Consider the following 18,054-nt stretch of genomic DNA (forward strand, 5'->3'; position numbering starts at 1 on the left):
TCACATGACCAATATGGCTTTTTCAGTGTTTTGCGGGCTGTTTTTAATGGATCCGTTTTTCGTTTCAGTAGTGTTTCCGGTTCCATTCCGTTTTTCCGTATGGCATATATAGTAATTACATAGAAAAAATTGGGCTGGGCATAACATTTTCAATAGATGGCTCCTCAAAAAACGGCATACATTCTGTATGTGTTCCCTTTTTTTTGCGGACCCATTGACTTGAATGGAGCGATGGTACGTGATTTGCGGGCAATAATAGGACATGTTCTATCTTTGAACGGAACGGAAAAACGGAATGCATACGGAGTAGATTCCGTTTTTTTTTTTGGAACCATTGAAATGAACGGTTCCGTATATGGAACGCAAAAAACGTTCATGTGAACGAGCCCATAACCTGCTCAATTCAGATCAAAAGGAAAACCCATGGCGGAAACCATAACTGCTTCTCTCAATCTCTAGTGGGATCTTACCCTCAGGGCTCATGCACACGACCGTATGTGTTTTGCAGAACGGAACAGCCGACCCCTAATAGAACAGTCCTATCCTGGTCCGTAATGCGGACAATAATAGAACACGCTAAATTTTTTTGTGTAATAGACATTTGGAAATGGAACGCACATGGAGTCATTCGTTTTTTTTTCCTGCCCTATTGAAGTGAATGGACACGGAAATAAAATACGAGCCCTTACATGGTTTTGTATTTCCATTTGGCACCATTTTCAAGATCTCTGCTTGCTCTACCCTGCAGAACTGATACTTCTCACAGCTGAGGGTTCACAATTAGAGATGAGCGAAGTATTGTAAAATAAAATTCGGCTGCTTCGCTGAACTTTACAAAAAAAGAGCATTTCTTTGTAAGTCGCGGGCGCAATGACAGGGAGCAGCGATTGTGACCCCCCCCTTCCCCCTCAGATGCCGTCCTTTACAGCTGCTAAATAATAACAGAATGTAAAATAAAAACTCATACTTACCTCATCCGTTTGATCGCTGCATTCTTTATTGAAGATCTGGCGCGGCCCGTGGTGACGTCATACGTCGCCTCGGACAGGCTTTCATGCAAGATCTTCAATCAAGATGGCGGCGGCGGCTCGTTGCGATCACAAGGATGAGATATGATTTTGTTATTTTTTACCGCTATTCAGGGAAAATCAATTCGCTACCACGACGCACGAGGAAATTCGGCTTCACGGCGGATTACATTTTCACTTAGTGGGCTTCAATTGCCTCACTATTGACAATGACTGTATATCAAGGATTTACAGAGCACATCTGCAGCACAAGGCTCTCCAGTCTGCGCCCATGTCTCCATGCAGGCTGTGAGAAGGCTTGTGCAGGTAAACATGACTATTCCCATTCACTGACAGCAATCAGAGAGTGAAGACTAAAGACACAGCTTCCACCATGGACGCCTTCAAGGGCATGTCCATAGACACCTGCCATCGGCTACACAGTTCGGTCCAGCCCTCTGGCCTCGCGCTCAGCGGCAATGACCGCCCTCCCCTAGAGCAGCTACCCTAAACGCCTACAGGGCTCCCCGACCCACTTCTTAAACATTCAGGTGGGTGACGTCATTCACCCCGCCCAGTTTTCATGCCTCGGTGTTACTGGCGTCATTTACCCCGCCTCCTTTTCTTAACCTCTTCGCCGCTAGAGCCGACTAAAGCCCCACGTACTCGCCAAAGGCGTTAGAAAAAAATAAATAAAAAATCCCACCGCCGCCTCCGAAAAGGTTAAAGTAGGTGGGCGGGGAAGGTGACACGGATACCGCCTCCCGATTGGCCAGAGCTCCGGAACCACGCCCCCTCCCGCTCTCAGAGCGCCCCTCGCTCACACACACACTCTCTGTACACTGGGGAGCGGGTGACACGATGTCCGCGGTTCTCCGGCAGAGCGCAGTCCTGCTGCCCCGGCTCCTCCGCAGCACGGTGCCCCGGTGACCGCTCCGCTTTTGCTCCATGTCACCGCTCTCCTTCCTTCCCTCCAATGTGGACTCCTTCGCTTCTCCTTGGTAATCCGCACGGGGAATCATGGCGAGCCGCCGGACAGCTCCACCTGAGGGAGACGGCGAGAGGCAGCAGCAGCAGCAGCACATTGGTCCGGGCACTGAGGAGGTGAGGACGCGGTGTAGGCCACCTGTGGGGCTCCGGAGAGGGGGGGCTCGGTGTTGCCGCTGGGGGTAAGCCGCTGCTCACCTCCTATCCTAGCGGTCCATAGGACCCCGTGCACACAATGCCTTGTCCCAGCAGTGCCCGGGGACAGTCCCCAGTGTGGCCTCCCTGCCAGGAGTAACCCACATTGTCTATCCCCCCCCCCCCCAAAGTTGTTGCTCCTCCCCTTTAATTCCTTTTTATTCTTGGGCAGCCAGTGCATTCAGACAAGTGTCAGACTGGAGCGGGCTGGCTCAGCTGCTGCAGAACCTCTTTAGGGAGGGGGTGTTCTGGACAGCCCTATATATTCTTTGTGCCTGGTTCCTCCAATAACGAGGGGGGCTGACAGATAATTGACTCTGGTTAATAAGCTGTAGGTGCCAAATCTTATTGGCGGGCACCTACCAGCAATGGCATGTACCCCCCCCCCCCCCCCCCCCGACCTCCCTATCTGAAATAATTGAGCTCCTCTGATGAAATGTTGGGGTCGTTCTGCTTGATCTATTATTGTGGTGGTGATGTCACTAAAGAAGTCCTGGGCTGAAATCGTTTATTGGTTTTGGCCTGGATCCGATGGCGTTGTAGTTTGTATTTGCTGGTGACCGTGATGTGTCAATTAAGGCTTGAGCTGTCATTATGCGGGGTGGTACCAGTCCGCTGAAAAAGTAGTCCTTATTTTTATTTTTATATTTTTTTCTGTCCGGAAACGCCGCCACTTTTGTCCATAGGCTGTGTCTGGTATTGCATGTCAGGACCAATGATATGAACGGAGGTGAGCCGCAGTACCGGATGCCGCCTGTGGACATCGGTGGCGCTGTTTGCAGAGGGAAGAAATCCTCTCTAAGGCAGGAATCACACATGCAGTTTTCTTTTTTTTTTTCTTTTTTGGAGCCCTGTGTGATTTCAGCCTAAAGAAGAACCCCGTCCTCCAGTGACTGATCCCTGGGGTACATTCCTGTAAAAGCGCAGAGATCTCCTCTCATTACTGCGCTGTGCGAATTGCCCGGATTGTTGATGTAAGTTGCATTAATAGAAGGCGCTGGCTGCTGGTGTACACGTCTGCTGCAGAACCTCTTGGAGGGGGTGGTAAGGTCGTGTGTCTGTTCTCTATGGTCAGTATCCTGCCGTTCCGTGGAGCATCTTCCTCGGGAGAGAGGGGGGGGGTGAGATCTTGTGCGGACAGGTTGTTACTTGGCCTCTGCTATGTTGCCAGCTGCTGTGTTTTCGCACTAGTGCTGTCACATAGTATCACCGCCATATGTTACATTGCTGGAGCCGGGGGGACGCGACCCTGTATCTGTGTGTCACACTGTAGTCGGTGGCACCACCCCGAGTCATGGAAGCCACCAGATCAGCAACACGGATGTAACACATTTAAGGCGGTATTACAGCACGGATTTTGAAAATCCACCTACAAAGTTTGTGTTATGCGTGTTTTTTTTTTTTTTGTGGCTTTTGACCTGTGATTTCAATGTTTTCTTTTTTTGTAACCAACAAATGTTTACTCTAGTAAAAAAAAAAGGGCATTTTCGCCTTGTGATTTTTTTTTTTCTCCCCCCCCCCCCCCGTATCCGCACCAAAAAACGGACACGCACGATGGACAGTATAAATATATCTGTAAGTGCCTTGTGCTAATATTCTCTACATGATAAATGCCTCTTGCCGAAAGTGAGAGAACCCCTTTAAGGGCGCACTACAGCCCCTCGTACGTTTCTCCTGGGCCGTTGACCACCCAGCTGTGCAGAGAATTGCAGCCGGCACCATAAGCGTCAGCAAGGGGAGCGCCACAGACCCTGCGTTTTCAGGATCGCCGGGGGGGCAGCAGCATTTGATCCTAAAGTGATGATATATCCTAGTGATAAGATCGGAATACCCCTTAATTCTCGGATCCTCCTCCACTGCTGGTAGAAGATTAGGCGGTCTTAGGCTACTTTCACACTAGTGTTTTTGCTGGATCCGGCAGGTTTCGGCAAAGAAAACGCTTCCGTTACTGATAATACAACCATCTGCATCCGTTATGAACGGATCCGGTTGTATTATCTTTAACATTGCCAAGACGGATCCGTCATGAACTCCATTGAAAGTCAGTGGGGGACGGATCCGTTTTCTATTGTCAGAGAAAACTTATCCATCCCTATTGACTTGCATTAGGGGTCATGCCGGATCCGTTTTTCCCAGGACGGAAAGCAAAATACAACATGTTGCGGTTTTCTCTCCGGTCTGGGAACTGAACTGAACGGAATGCATTTTGGAGCGTTCAGTTCAGTTTTGTCTCCATTGACAATGAATGGGGACAAAACTGAAGCGTTTTTTTTCCGGTATTGAGCCCCTATGACGGATCTCAATACCGGAAAACTTTAACGCTAGTGTGAAAGTAGCTTTAGTTATTGAAATCTCCAACCAGCATCCAAGGTTTGGGTTCTTGTCCGTTTCCTTCAGATATTTTGTAGCCATTATCTAGAACGGGGATGCTCAACCTGCGGCCCTCCAGCTGTTGCAAAACGACAACTCCCAGCATGCCCTAAGAGCTGTAGGCTGCCCGGGCATGCTGGGAATTGTTTTTTTGCAACAGCTGGAGGGCCGTAGGTTGAGCACCCCTGATCTAGAAGATATTTTAGAGATCCCCTTTAAATGGGTTGTCATTATAAGCCCCCTTCCCCCCCCAAGATTGGCCCTGTGATCAGTTTGACTCCAGAAACCCCCAGCGATCAGTGGCCGAACACCAGACCCAGAGCGTGGCGAATAGAGGGGCGGCCGCCCTACAGGTTGCCCTGATGGGGCACATATAGAGGGGTTGCATTGGTCGGACCCATGGTGGTATATGTAGGGGCCCCTTCCACGAGGACAGATCTGCACTGACTTGCCTGGTGGAGACAGCAGTGAATTTCCGCACCTTTCACTCACCAGCGGCAGCTGCGCGTCTTCCAGGAGGCGGCGAGGGCCTGCAGCGCTGCTGTCACATGCTGGGCCCCTACCCCCCCCCCCCCCTTATCACTCTCCGCCGCCTCCTATCACCAGTGATCAGCACAAGCCCTGGGCGGCAGCGTCGGACTTGGGAATGAAGCAGGTTAAATGCTTTACGCTTGACATAATAATCTGCCTCGCATTTCTGGTGAACTCCCTTCTGCAACGCGCTCGCCAGCTGAAGGATAAACCTTTCTTTCATTAAGACATTCGGCAAGTGCGCGACTTTTCCTTCCTGCAGCCCGGGCCGAAACCAGCGAGGGGGGGGGGGGGGGGGATCCCTGTAGGATCTATGAATCTAATATATCCATCCAGTGATTTTTCTTTCCTTCCATCATCGGCGTTGGGTGTGTCCTGTTGACTTATTTAACACGCACACCTCAAGTAGGAAGCTGGAGTCTTAAGATTATCCTTAGAATTCACCGGAGACGTCATCCTGGACTGAGAGCCGCCGCAGAGATTTCCGCTTTTAGATGTCTTTTATTATTTAGGTACAGAATCTCTAGTGGACTGGACTTACAGGGGGGTTCCCATCTCAAGATTTGTGGTATGTTGCTAGGATATGGCAGAAATGTCAGAGGGGTGCGGGTCCCACCTCTAGGACCCTCTCCTATCTCCTTGAGCGCCACCACCCTCCATTCACTGCCGTGGGAGTCCTGAAAATAGCAGAGCGTTGACTCGGCCACTTCGACAGTCCCATAGAAGTGAATGGAGAGGTGGTCGCGCTTGCGCAGCTATGGGAATTCCAAACGTAGCCGAGCTCACCCGTTTGACTATTTTTTGGGCGTCCCATAGCAGTGAATAGAGCGAAAGGGGCTCACTTCTGCGGATAGGTGTGGCTCCTACCTCTGGGGTCCACTCCTATCTGTGGCACTATGCCACAAATCATGAGATTGGAATATCCCTTAAAGGCCTGTCTCCTCTTCTGACGCGTTTGATTTAATAATTAATTGCATCCCCCCATGTAATAACAATTCTGGAGCATCTATTCTTATGACTGTATGATGTGCCATTCTTCCATTATTCCTTCTAGAATTTTATGAATGCAGTCTGCACTAGGGGGTCCAGTTGGGGGGGCGGGGGTCCCCCTTCACAGTATGACACTGGCAGCACTGATTGGATACTGTCGGACTGTGCAGGGACCCTTCCCCCCAACTGCTAACACCCAGCTGGACCTTTGACATGTCATTCATACATTTCTAGTAGGAATAATAGAGGAATGACATAACATAGAAGAATAGAGACTTCGGAATTGTTATTACATGGAGATTGCAAGTAGTTTCTAACAGGGATGTCAAGTGAGGTGACGGCTTCTATTTAAAAGGGCGTTTCCCAAGTTAAAAAATGGGATGAAAGGCAGACATGGTGTTAAAAATATTAATAAACTCACCAGGTCTGATCACTGGTCTCAGTGGTTTCATGGTGGTGGTATACCACTGAGGCCAGTCGTGGCTGCAGTGAAGGGGGTTTGAGCTGGCAACAATCTCTCTTGGCCGAACCTTGCATGCACTTGTATAGTAATAATGGGAGGAGTAGTTGCTGATAATAATCTAAAGTGTATGGCACATAGCAGGAGGCCACGAGTGGTCTGCAGTGGTCCCTTCTCCTCCCTCTGCCGTCCTATCTGGGGGCAATGAATGCACTTATCTTGTCTGCAGAGGGAGGGGTTGACGTGAATGGCTGACGAGGGAGCGTCCAAAGGTTGACCCTGCGCTGCCGGAGGTGGCCGGCTGACTCACCCAGACCACAACTGTCAGCTCCGCCGCGGTGCATGCAGGTTGTCAGATTTCACAGCTCCGCTGCTGCCAAATCCAGAGCAGGAAGTCGTCCGCACGATGGAGAATCTGGTTTGGGTCTTTTCCCAGTTTACTATAGAGCACCCAGCGGCCATTGACTGGTTTCATGTAGTAGCAGAACTATTTCACGTCTGGTCTCCTAATGCGGAGTCGCCCTCTGTGACACCTGTGCTCTCTCCATGAACTGGCGGGCGCAGGCTGTCCTAAAATGACCTTTGCTCGTGGGGTTGCAGGAAATCCACGTGCGTCACTGGAATGGTACTGGTGTTAATTCCTGCAGTAAATCTGCCACGTGGGAATATACACTTACCTCGCTTATGTGTGTGGTATTTGTGTGATTTAGGAAGGTTCCTTCAGAGGTTTGAGCATGTTCTCAAAGGGGTTAGCCCATTGTAAACATTGGCATATCGCTATGCCAGCCTGTCTCTAGAACGGGGCCCTCAAAGTGAAATCCACATTCCCTTTTATAGGGCAGTGCGCAGCGATATATCTGGCCACCGGTTGTCTTTGGTATTGCAGCTTCTGCCAATGGAGCCAAGTTGCAAGCCGTGACCAGGTGCGGTTTCTGGAAAGGAGTCCTATTTTGCATCCCTGTGCGAACCTGTCCCCCCCCCCCCCCCCATGGTTGTCCAGTAAGGCTGCCCTTGTGGCTTCCTCAGCAGAGGGTTACCCAGCTTTCCCAGTGCTCTGTATGGTTGCACGGCAGGAGCAGATTGTAGTGAATGTTACTGCCTACGTTCAGGGTTATATTGTCTTCTGCTGAATCGTCGTCGTTCCCCTGAGATCCTCGCTCGCTGAGAGATATGAATCTGCCCACAGTCTGCTGCTTAATATTTTTCTGACCCATAAAGGGCGTGACGCCCTATCCAGTGGTGATCTGGCAGATGTGCGGCTCCCCAGTGCTGAAAGTGTCAGGGCGAGGTCAGTGGAGGTTAGTGAAACAGATCCGGATTATTATTGTGGCGGTGCGGCGATTCCCTGTGGATCTGCAGCTACTGGAAGCTGCAGCAGTTCCTGAAATGTCGTCCTGCTCCTTTATGGGGAAGAGAAACCCCTTCCCTATTCGTGTGATCCCATTAGACGCGGGCTGATGATGAGAGTTGTGGTCTGTCAGGCCATTACTGCTATTACGTTATTCTTTCATATCCTAAAGGACATTGGATAGTGTCAGACTGTGCAGAGCCGCGGACCTTCATTGCAAATAGAACAAAGTCCAGCTCTCGGGTGGTAAAGGTGTTCACACCCAGCATAGATGCAGCAAGTGGATCCAGCGAGTAAAATCAATGATTCCTTATTTCTTCCTTTAAAATAAAAAAAATATATAAACAAGTAATCTTCCTGCAGGAGGTTTTACTTATTATTTTTTATGAAGAAATAAAGAATTCTAAACTTTACTCGCTGGATCCATTTGGACTTTTTTGCTGGACCTTTATAGCAGCCTGCTGGCAAGTACTTCATAAGCTTCTAATAGGAATAATAGAGGAAAAACACAACCTAGTGATATGGAAAGACGTTCCAGAATTATTTCCAAGTACTGGTAGTTACTAAAACAGATGTCAGGAGAGATTAGAGGTCTTTAATGTGAAAGATCAATGAAACCACAGTGGTTTTACAAACCAATTTTTCAATTTGTAAGATTGTGGTAAAAAGCACAGCAGAAGCCACAAGTAAGGCTACGTTCACACTAGTGTTTCTATTTTCCGGTACTGAGATCCGTCATAGGGTCTCAGTACCAGAAAAAAACTCTTCCGCCCCCCAACCAATTCATTGTCAATGGGGACAAAACATAACTGAACAGAACGCGTTCCGTTCTCATACCGGAGAGCAAACCGTCACGGGATGCATGACCCACAATGCAAGTCCATGGGGAAGGATCCGTTTAACTCTGACAGAACAGAAAATGGATCCGTCCCCCATTGACTGGAGTTCATGACAGATCCGTCTTGGCAATGTTAAATATAATACACCCAGATCCGTTCATAACGGATGCAGATGGTTGTATTGTTAGTAATGGAAGGGTTTTGCTGAACCCAGCCGGATCCACTAAAAACGCTAGTGTGAAAGTGGCCTAAAAACTCTATGTAAACAGCTATAGGCAAAAAAAAAATTCTGTCCGGGTGTCTTGAATGATTGCCCCTCCTATGGCTCGTGCTGGGCCTTGTGGTTCTTGGGGTTGTGTCCTCACCCTCCCAGTCCAGAGGTCACCTGTGATTCACTACTTCTCTCATAATGTCCTTTTGTGTATTTGGTTTGCTGCCTGGTCCGGTATTGTAAAGGTTTAAAGGGGTTGTTCACCCCATGGGCCTTTTGGGTAGACCCCCCTTCCCTCAGCATTGTTGGACCTGCGGAGGGCCTCTTACTTACCTGATCCCTGACCACTGGGTTCCGTCGCTGCCTCACCCAAGATCTCCAGTCTCCCTGCCTCAGCATCCAGCTTGATGCAGGTCACGTGGCCATTGATATGTCTCTCCCCCCATGTGACATGACACTGGGTCACGTCACTGCTGCAGCCAGTCATTGGCTGCAGCTGCCAAGACCAAGCCAACTCCGGAGATCCGCAGTGTGGCTGCGATGGATCCCAAACCCTGTGGCTGTGGATCAGGTAAGTATGAATCCCTCCGTGTATCTAACCACGCTGGGTGGGGGCGGGGGGTCTGCCTAAAAGGACCCCCAGGGGTGAAGAACCCCTTCAATGGGGCAGGCTGTAGCTGAAGTGGACAAGTGGGAGGTTTGGGGGTAGTGGGAGAGGAGTAGTGTTAAAGTATAACTATTGACAGTGCAGATAAGGAGCGGAGAGACCACTGGTAGGACGCAGTGCAAGAACGGGACTGTTACACAGCAGAGCTCACTCAGCGGAGGAGATGGGAAAGGTAGGCGTCCAAGTACAAAGCAGAAATGAATGCTCGCTACCTGAATATCAAGTAAAGAATCTTTTCAGAATTTAGATTTAAAATTTATTTTTATTTTTTTAAAAGATCAGGACTCCATGGCGATAAATGGAGCGATTATTGCATTGATGTAGTTTATGTTCTCCCTTCCATTACGTTGCCACTGGGGCTATATATCAGGAGATCCTCCTGACTGATGTATGTGGTGGGAAGTATTTATCATGTGGTGAATTCTGGTGTCATCTGCACCAAATGTATCAAATTGTTTGATAAATTTGTTTCTTTAATGACGCTTTTCTCTAGAGAGGCTTCTCGAGATCTTCCCTGCCGCCCCTCGTGGACATTGCACCTTTAAAAAAGTCTTAGGGACACATTTTCTAAGACCGACCAGTGCTTTAGATGCCGGTGTTAATGAGCCCCTGCACTGGCGGTAGATCGCCAAAGTTGCGTGGAGGTGCTGCTTCTAAATGTGGGGTGACTCTCTCGCTGTCTTACGTAAAACAGGCATAGAAAATAGTGAATGAGACGGCCTGCCGGCCTTTCTCCGTCCACGCCGCCCCCTCTTTTTTTAGACCTGGCGTAAGCGGGGAATAGTCATAGATTGTGGGCCTCTGCGCCAGAAATGCGCCTAATATAGGCGTATTTCTGTTTTAATAAATGACCCCCTAATCCCAAAAAGTCGCAGATCCCTATTTTGCAACTTTTTGAAACCACAACTCTGCAGTGCAGGGAGTGATTCTCCCCCAATGTGCACAGAGCCTTAATTTAAGGTGACTCTGTACAGTCAGCAAACGTTTGCTATCAGAAGTTTAGATCGGTGGGGGTCTGAGCACTGAGACCCCCCCACCAACCGCTATCTCTTTGCTGCACTAGACAGAAGTGAGACGGGCCCACAGACTTTCTACTGAGTCCGTCTCGCTTACTGTCCTGCAGCTCGTGCGGAGAGAGAACGCGCTAAGCGAGCACTTCTTGCCCCTTGTTCTAAAGATCAGTGGGGGGTCTAAGCGCTCAGACCCCACCAATCTAAACTTTTGTCTCTGACTTGAAAAGTACAGTGCACTTTAACTCTGTTATTCCTTCTGGAAATATTTGAATGAATTCGCCTTGCATTACCATCTGGGTTGCGTCCTTAAATGGTTTAAAGGTGCCTTTACATGACTGTGTGTAGTTTGTGGTACGCAAAACGTGGATCCACAAAATTACGGATGCAACGTGGACTTCATCCGTATCTTGCGGACCTCGAAATACATATGGTCATGTGGGTGCCCCCTTATTCTGCCAGCTCTAATTGGACAGCGTTGATTCATACGGACGCACCCTTTAGACGAGAGAAATGGCGCCAGGTTATTCCTGCATTTCCAGGAGGAATTACAGAAGAGCAGACGGCACTGTCGCAAATGTTTTAAGCAAATCATTTCATTTGGAAAGAAAATATCAAAACCTACTTGTGAGGAGAAGGTGGGGGTCCTCTTTAGACGAGCTCCCCCTTTCTTCCGGTTTGGAGCATTGCTGCGGGTGGGCCATGTTTGGGTTTTGTTACCCCCGTTGTCCGCGAGGCATTGACCTGAGGTCGGCGCTGAGTGACGGACGAGGTGTACATTTCACTTTCCAGCAGTCGGCTCTGGAGATGAAGTTTGCTCGGCTACCAGAGAGACAGATTGTGAGCAAACAATGGCGGCGTGGTCCAGACAGCGGCTCCTTCTACACTCGCCCACCCCATCATTGTTCTGGGGGCTACCTGCTGGGAATGCTTAGACAAACGTCCGCACTGTTTATCTGCTCTGTGTACTCTGCCTCCGTCCTTCTGGTAACCACGGATGGAGGACATTCCAGGTCTGACGTCTCTGCTCCCTGGAAGAGCTCAGAAGTGGAAACTAGCTTGACGTCTGTAAAGACGACGAAAACTAAACTTTCAGTAAGCTGATGCCCCCTCTGCTTGGCGGACGCCCCCTTAATATTTTCCTTACTGATGCACGCACTGTCAGGAGACACCCCTGCGCCCATAGATATACCATGAGCGATGGCGTTCCTCTTCCCCGGGCTCCACCTGCTCTTTGTACTTTGCACGGACGTCCGTTTGCCTTCATATTTTACAGATCTTTTGGTGAATCAATGTAACGAGATAATTGCTTCCATATATAAGGACCACCAAGCCGAAGAGCCTAATATATCGCTGTACGGTTACGTTGTGAAGGCGATTACGTAGGCGACAAATCCTAATTGGAGGGGTCTGCACCTTTAAGCAGAATGGAGGCTGCTGTGAACGAAGCCTGTATTCTGTGCAGGGTCGTCGCGCTCCTCTCCTGACGGACCAGTTGTAGGCCTGGATACGTCTATTAGGGAATTGCTAGCTATGCTTCAAAAACGTACAGTCATCCTTTGCGAGTTGTCATTGGATCGTATAACGACGTGCCCCGGCATGGTTACGTTTCTTGGTTTATCTCTGGAGGATCATACTCCGCACTTGAAGGTTTTCCTGCTTATCTCCCTATTAAGGGCCCATGCACGTGACCGTATTTTTGGTCTGCATCTGCTTCGCAGGTTGGGTGCAGACCCACTCATTTCAGCGAGGCCGCAAAAGATGCGGACAGGGCACGGTGTGCTGTCTGCATCCGTATGTCCGTTCCGCGGCCCTGCGAAAAGAACATGTCCTATTCCTCTGCATTTCTGCGATAGTGCGGAACAGGAAAGTGCTGGACGCACGATGCCAGTATCCGTGTTTTGCAGACCGCAAAGCGCTTTTGTTTACGCGCAGACTAGTATGTGACAAATATCTCGCTTTATGGCCTGCAGTAAAACTACTTTCAAGGGATGACTGACAGGTCTGTTCTACTCCTTCACATGAAGGAAGACGACTTGGCTTCTCATGTTCCAGACTCCATTGAACCTTCTGTAAAGCTTATCTCCTGCTCTGCAGAGAGGTGTGAAGGCGTAAGTGTCGGCGCCGCTCTGCCGCAATCATAAAATTTGAGACCCGCCTGAAATAAAGCACAGGTAAGTATCTGACCGATCCAACTCCTCTGCTCTGGTTCTCCCGGCTGCAGCAGTGGCTTTTATGTCAATAACGTGACTGCTGCAGCCAATCACCTGGCGCACCATTGAGACCAGTGATCGGCTGCAGCAGTCAAGTGTCGACACGGCGTCACCGCTGCAGCAGGGTAAGTAGAGCCCATCTAGGAGAAGCGGAGCAGAGGTGTGGCATCTGTCAAGTACCTACCTGTACTTTATTTCAATCGTATCCCAGGGGTTGTCCAGTTTCTTCCTGAAACTGGACAACCCCTTTAACGGTCTGTATCCAGAGTGGTACGTGGATGCTCTGTATTTTTCATATTTATTTGCTCCAGTTCCCATGCTACATCACCAAAGCTTTACACGGCTCCTTCTGCCATTGTTATGAACGTGCGTGTTCTTCGGGGCCGGGCCCTTACCTCGCCGAGTACAAGCTTCCTTGAATTGTGCAGCGTTTTGATGCATGGCCTCACCTGCTTCCTTACACGTGACACAAATAGGAAGCTGCAGCTGTGAATATCATAATCTCCCAGCCCAGCGACCACTTTAATATGACGGAGGCCGCCATTTTGAAGTTTGAGCAGAATTTGCTAACGAATCTAAAGTGAGAGCAAAACATAGCTTCAGAGGACCCATTGTATAGTGTATGGACGGGCGATTGGGGTGAATGGTTTACTTTATCAGGGATATCTCCAGGACTGTGTGGGCTATGAGGACCACCTAAGCCTCCAAAAATCCAGCTTCACAGTTGAAGGGGCTGTCCAGTTTCTTTTATTGATGCTGGGAGTCGGACCCCCTGCCGGTCTGATATTGATGACCTCTCCTGAGGAGAGGTCATCAGTATAGGGAACCAGATGACCCCTTTAAGCTGGCCACTTAGAAGATGGATCCCGCAACCTATTATTTTTTATTTTTGCAGCCTCCAATCTCCTATCTGTAAGGTCGGCCTGATTATCCGTTTGGCTAAACATTGATCAGGCAGCTGAGATAAGCAGACGCCAGCCACCTCTAGTGCTGCTCATCTCCCTCCCTCCATGCAGATAACATGCTCCGGCTATCTTCTCTCCATCACTTGCTCCGCCGGTGACGTTCGTCTTTCTGTACCTTGCAGGCTGCAGTGGTGTTGGTGACCGCGCTGGTTACACCCTCCCAGGTTATGACAACAGTAAGTACACGTGTTTTGCGGTGGTTTTGTGCAGGAGGAGGGCGACGTGACTCTCACGTTCATAGACGTCTGCTTTTTGCTGGTTTTATATATGGGTCATGTTATGTGGTGCCCCCCCCCACCTTCACCCGTGGTTTACAGTATGGGGCTCGGTTGTATGACTTGGTTTGGTAGCCTTTTCCTCAGAATCGGGTCATTGACCAGCGTGACGGTGTTGTCAATGGGGAAAGGTGAAGAAGGCTGCCAGATTTTGTACTGGTAACCAGTACACAGTACACTTCATAGTTCACTTATTGTCAGCAGTATATCCGATTTACACAGGGCGATGTTCTGCCGACAAACCATGATCTTAATGTCCACATTAAAGGGATTTTTGGGGAATTATTAATGACTTATTATGGCTCCTTGCTTGGATCACCTAATGAATGATTCATACTTGTCTGCTTACCCCCACTACGATCCTGGGTCGTCTTCTACCATCTTCCGGTCCTCGGCTTGTTTACTTCTGGCTGGGTATGGGCATGGACACTTGTGCTGCTGAAGCCAACGTCTGGCTTCAGCAGTGACGTGTTCACCTCATGACAAATTCATACTTGCCCCCTTCCCCCACTGCAGTCCTGCGCCCGGTGTCGTGTTTCCCCATTTTCTGGTCCTCGGCTACTGTACTTCAGGCCAGGTACTCATCAGTGACATGTCCCCAAGTGGCACTGCTTGGTTACATGCCGCTCATGGGCACGTCGCCTCCGAATCCATTAATTGGCAGGCATATGTGACTGTAATTCATACCTGGCCTAAGGTAAAGGAGCCAGGGACCAGAAAATGGTGTCAGGACCCGAGCGGTTGGGAGCAGGTAAGTATGAAACTTTTCATTAGGTAACCCATGGTAAGTGTATTAAATGGTTAACGGTGCAGTCAGTGAATGTTTGCTTGTTTGTCGGCTGATTGGTGGACCTGTTCATGTCGGGCAGTGATTAGGAATGAGAATAAAGGTCCTTTAACACAGGCTGATTTATCAGGCCATTATCGGGAATGAACTAAATGTTTCCGATTATTGCCTGGTCACCAGCTGTGGGCTGCATTTATGTGCAACTATCATCTCATCTGTATGGGGACAAGAGATCCCTACAGAGGATCCCCCGATGAACGAGGGCCAATTATCGGGAACAAGCTTTTCTAAAAATGCTCATCCCTGATAATTGCCCAGTTTCCCTGACGTTCCCAAATTACCCTGACATCTGCCAAGTGAACCCATTAGATCTTCCTATCCTGAGGATAGGTGAAAAATGTCAGCTCTGGAGAACAGAGGGTCCCCGAATCCTATGAATGGAGCAGTAGTGTGCATGTTGTTCTTCTGCTTCATAGATACAGATGTAGCAGAGTTAAGCCATAGTCATAACACATTAACTAAGGGCTCATTCAGACATCGGATCCGCAAAACACGGAACGGCCAGCCCTGAGATAGAAATGCCTATTCTTGTCCGCAAAAACGGACAAGAATAGGACATGCTCTATCTTTCTTGCAGGACCGCGGAAAAAGTACGGATGCTGATGCACCCTGTGTGCTGTCCGCATATTTTTTGCGGCCTCCTCAAATCAATGGGTCAGATTCCGCCAAATTGCTGAACGGATGCGGACACTAATATTCGGTCCTCTGAATGAGCCCTAAATGTGATAACTCGCCAACTGTGTGTGTGTTAACTCTGCTACATCTGTACATGCTTCATGGATGCTGTATGTGGGAACTGATGAAATATCAGGCACACCGGATAGGAAGCGCCATCTATCAGTCATGGATAAGATCCCTGGTTTCATCCGGCAATATTGTGCTCTCTCTAATCCTCTCTTGGGCGCGCTCTCGTCCTGAAGGTGGAGTCTCGGTCCCGGGTCGGTTTCTGTTTATGCAGATTAGTAATGAGAGTTGCACAAGCCGTAAGTATAATGTATGAGCCCGAGACGGGTAAAAAATAGGCGCCTATAAATAAAAAGGGAGTGGTTTAATTTTTGCCAATTATCAGCTTTAGATTCTGCCCTTGTGTAAAGTTCCTGTACGTGGGAAGATCATTACTCACGAGGCAGATGCCGAGAGCCTCCTGAATACTGACTGTCAGGTGCCGTCGCTGCCACACCGGAGTCATTGTACGGATCTGCTACTTGGCAATGCCTGTTTTAGCTGAAGCTTGGCTCGCGGTTGGTCGGCAGGTAAGTCACCCTCGCTCTCTGGTTCTCGTTATTAGGAATCTGATGTCATAGGGCAGGGCAGGACACGTCCCGGGACGCCAGGGAGATAATTCTCCTTATTTTTAAATGATGACTGCTGACATCCAACTTTTCTATTGAGGTCAACGTCAGACTCTCATAGTTGTGAGTGGCTCCAGAGCTTCGCTCACTGTCTGAGTCATTTCTGTGAGGTTTTGTTCTATTCTAGAATAAGAATAATCCTTTTATGTCTCCGGTGTTATTCACATATTGTATTAATATCTGAATTGTCAGTTTTGGAAGGAACTTCTCCTGATCTGTTGGTTCTTCAGTGTGTTCGGGGCTGGGTGAAGTGTGACTAGTCTCTATAGAAATAGACGTCCATTTTTGGCCGAAGATGGACACTTTTTAATCCCCGAACGCGTTACATGTAAATGGAATAAAGATCCTTGTTTTTTGGCACCCGTGTATTCACTTTTTTTAGGGGGGGTTATACTCCATTTGTCCTTCACTCTCCATAGAAATTCGCCCGTGTTTTTGGTTGTCTTCTCTTGATGTCTAGGTAAATTCTTTAGGGTCAGCTGAATGTTAGCATGACACTTATGCAGGGGCGGATTAGTCATAGACCCTACAGGGAAATTTCCCGATGTGCTGATGCCCACGGGGCTACCTGAGCCTCCCCTCAGTCACTGACCGGGTACATCATGATCTGATGTTCTCAGCATTAATTAATGCTAGGAGCATCAGGTAGTTTTGCACCTGGTCAACAGCCACAGGTTTCCTCCTGAACTCAACCGTATCTATGTCCTCAAGACGGTGAAACGGTTGAATACTGTGGCACAGGTGGCAGTATTTTGTACTGCACTATGGTATTGGGTTCTGCTGAGGCGGTATTTTGTGCTGCAATACAGAATTGCAGGCCCTGCCTACTTCCATTGCCCCACTTCCTCTTGATTTGGACCCGCCTGCAACATGGGGCCACTTTTTAGATTTTCCAGGGCCACTTTAAGTTCCCAGTCCGCCCCTGCACGTAGGTTCCGCTCAGCCAATAAAAGGAGAAGGATAAGTTCAGAGTTTTTCTTAGAGAAAATCATCAAAAAAAATTGTTTTTGGCCAAGATGAAGATTGCATGCAGATGTTACATTGGTGGTTGGTGAGGCATCTGCCCATCTTCAAACCCTTGGAGAAAGTTATAGAAGAAACGTGGCTAGCCTTCCATGAATCAATTTTATTCTCCTTACATCGTTAGGCCTCATTCACATTTCAGTGTCCGTTTGATCTACGTGGAAAAATCCATCCGTGGTTCATCTGTGAAGATGTCCGTGAAGGATCATCCATGTTTGATCTGTGTGTCCGTTTTTTGCCCCCCCGTGTGTCATTTATATTCCACAGACACTGCTCGGGTGAAAATTTGTTTCCAGAGCATCTCCTACCAGTGGTCAGTGAAAATCGGACCGAACATGGATGCTATCCTTGTCAGTGGTTCTTTCACGGACCCATAGACTTCAATGTTTGGTCTGCATCACGGACCAAAGAAGTGCATGCCTCCTTGACTTTCACTCGCCCGCAGTCAGTAAAAAAATTAAAACACATTAAAATTGTGCGCTGGATATGTGAATGAGGCCTAACAATGTACGTAATGGAAACCTATGTTTACCACTGACTTCCCCAAAGCTGTGTCTGACCTAAATATCACTTACAGAAAAAAACAGGCTCATTGTAATCGGGTGAAATAATTCTCCGCAGCGGAGGAAGGCGTCGCGGGAAATCCGCTGTGTGCGAGAAACTCGGAGAAGATGGCTGCGCTGTCCAAAATACATTGGAATCTACTTGATGGAACGGATTACTAATTTAACAGATTTTCAAAAAATTATTTTCTAGCGAGGGAA

At 48.7% G+C, this 18,054-nt stretch overlaps 1 protein-coding gene across 4 annotated transcripts in view; it reads left to right on the forward strand.

The window, feature by feature from the left end:
* Positions 1–1,853: 1,853 nt before the first annotated feature.
* Positions 1,854–18,054, forward strand: part of ARHGAP21 (Rho GTPase activating protein 21) — a 141,667-nt gene continuing 125,466 nt past the window's right edge. For all 4 annotated transcript variants that reach the window (XM_040434403.1, XM_040434405.1, XM_040434406.1 and 1 more), the window contains exon 1: positions 1,854–2,111. In XM_040434403.1, coding sequence (XP_040290337.1) covers positions 2,028–2,111 — 84 coding nt within the window. In that variant the 5' untranslated portion in view covers positions 1,854–2,027. The remainder of the gene's footprint in view (positions 2,112–18,054) is intronic.

This window comes from Bufo bufo, chromosome 5 (genome assembly GCF_905171765.1).
Source record: "Bufo bufo chromosome 5, aBufBuf1.1, whole genome shotgun sequence".
In the NCBI taxonomy this organism is placed as follows: Eukaryota; Metazoa; Chordata; class Amphibia; order Anura; family Bufonidae; genus Bufo; species Bufo bufo.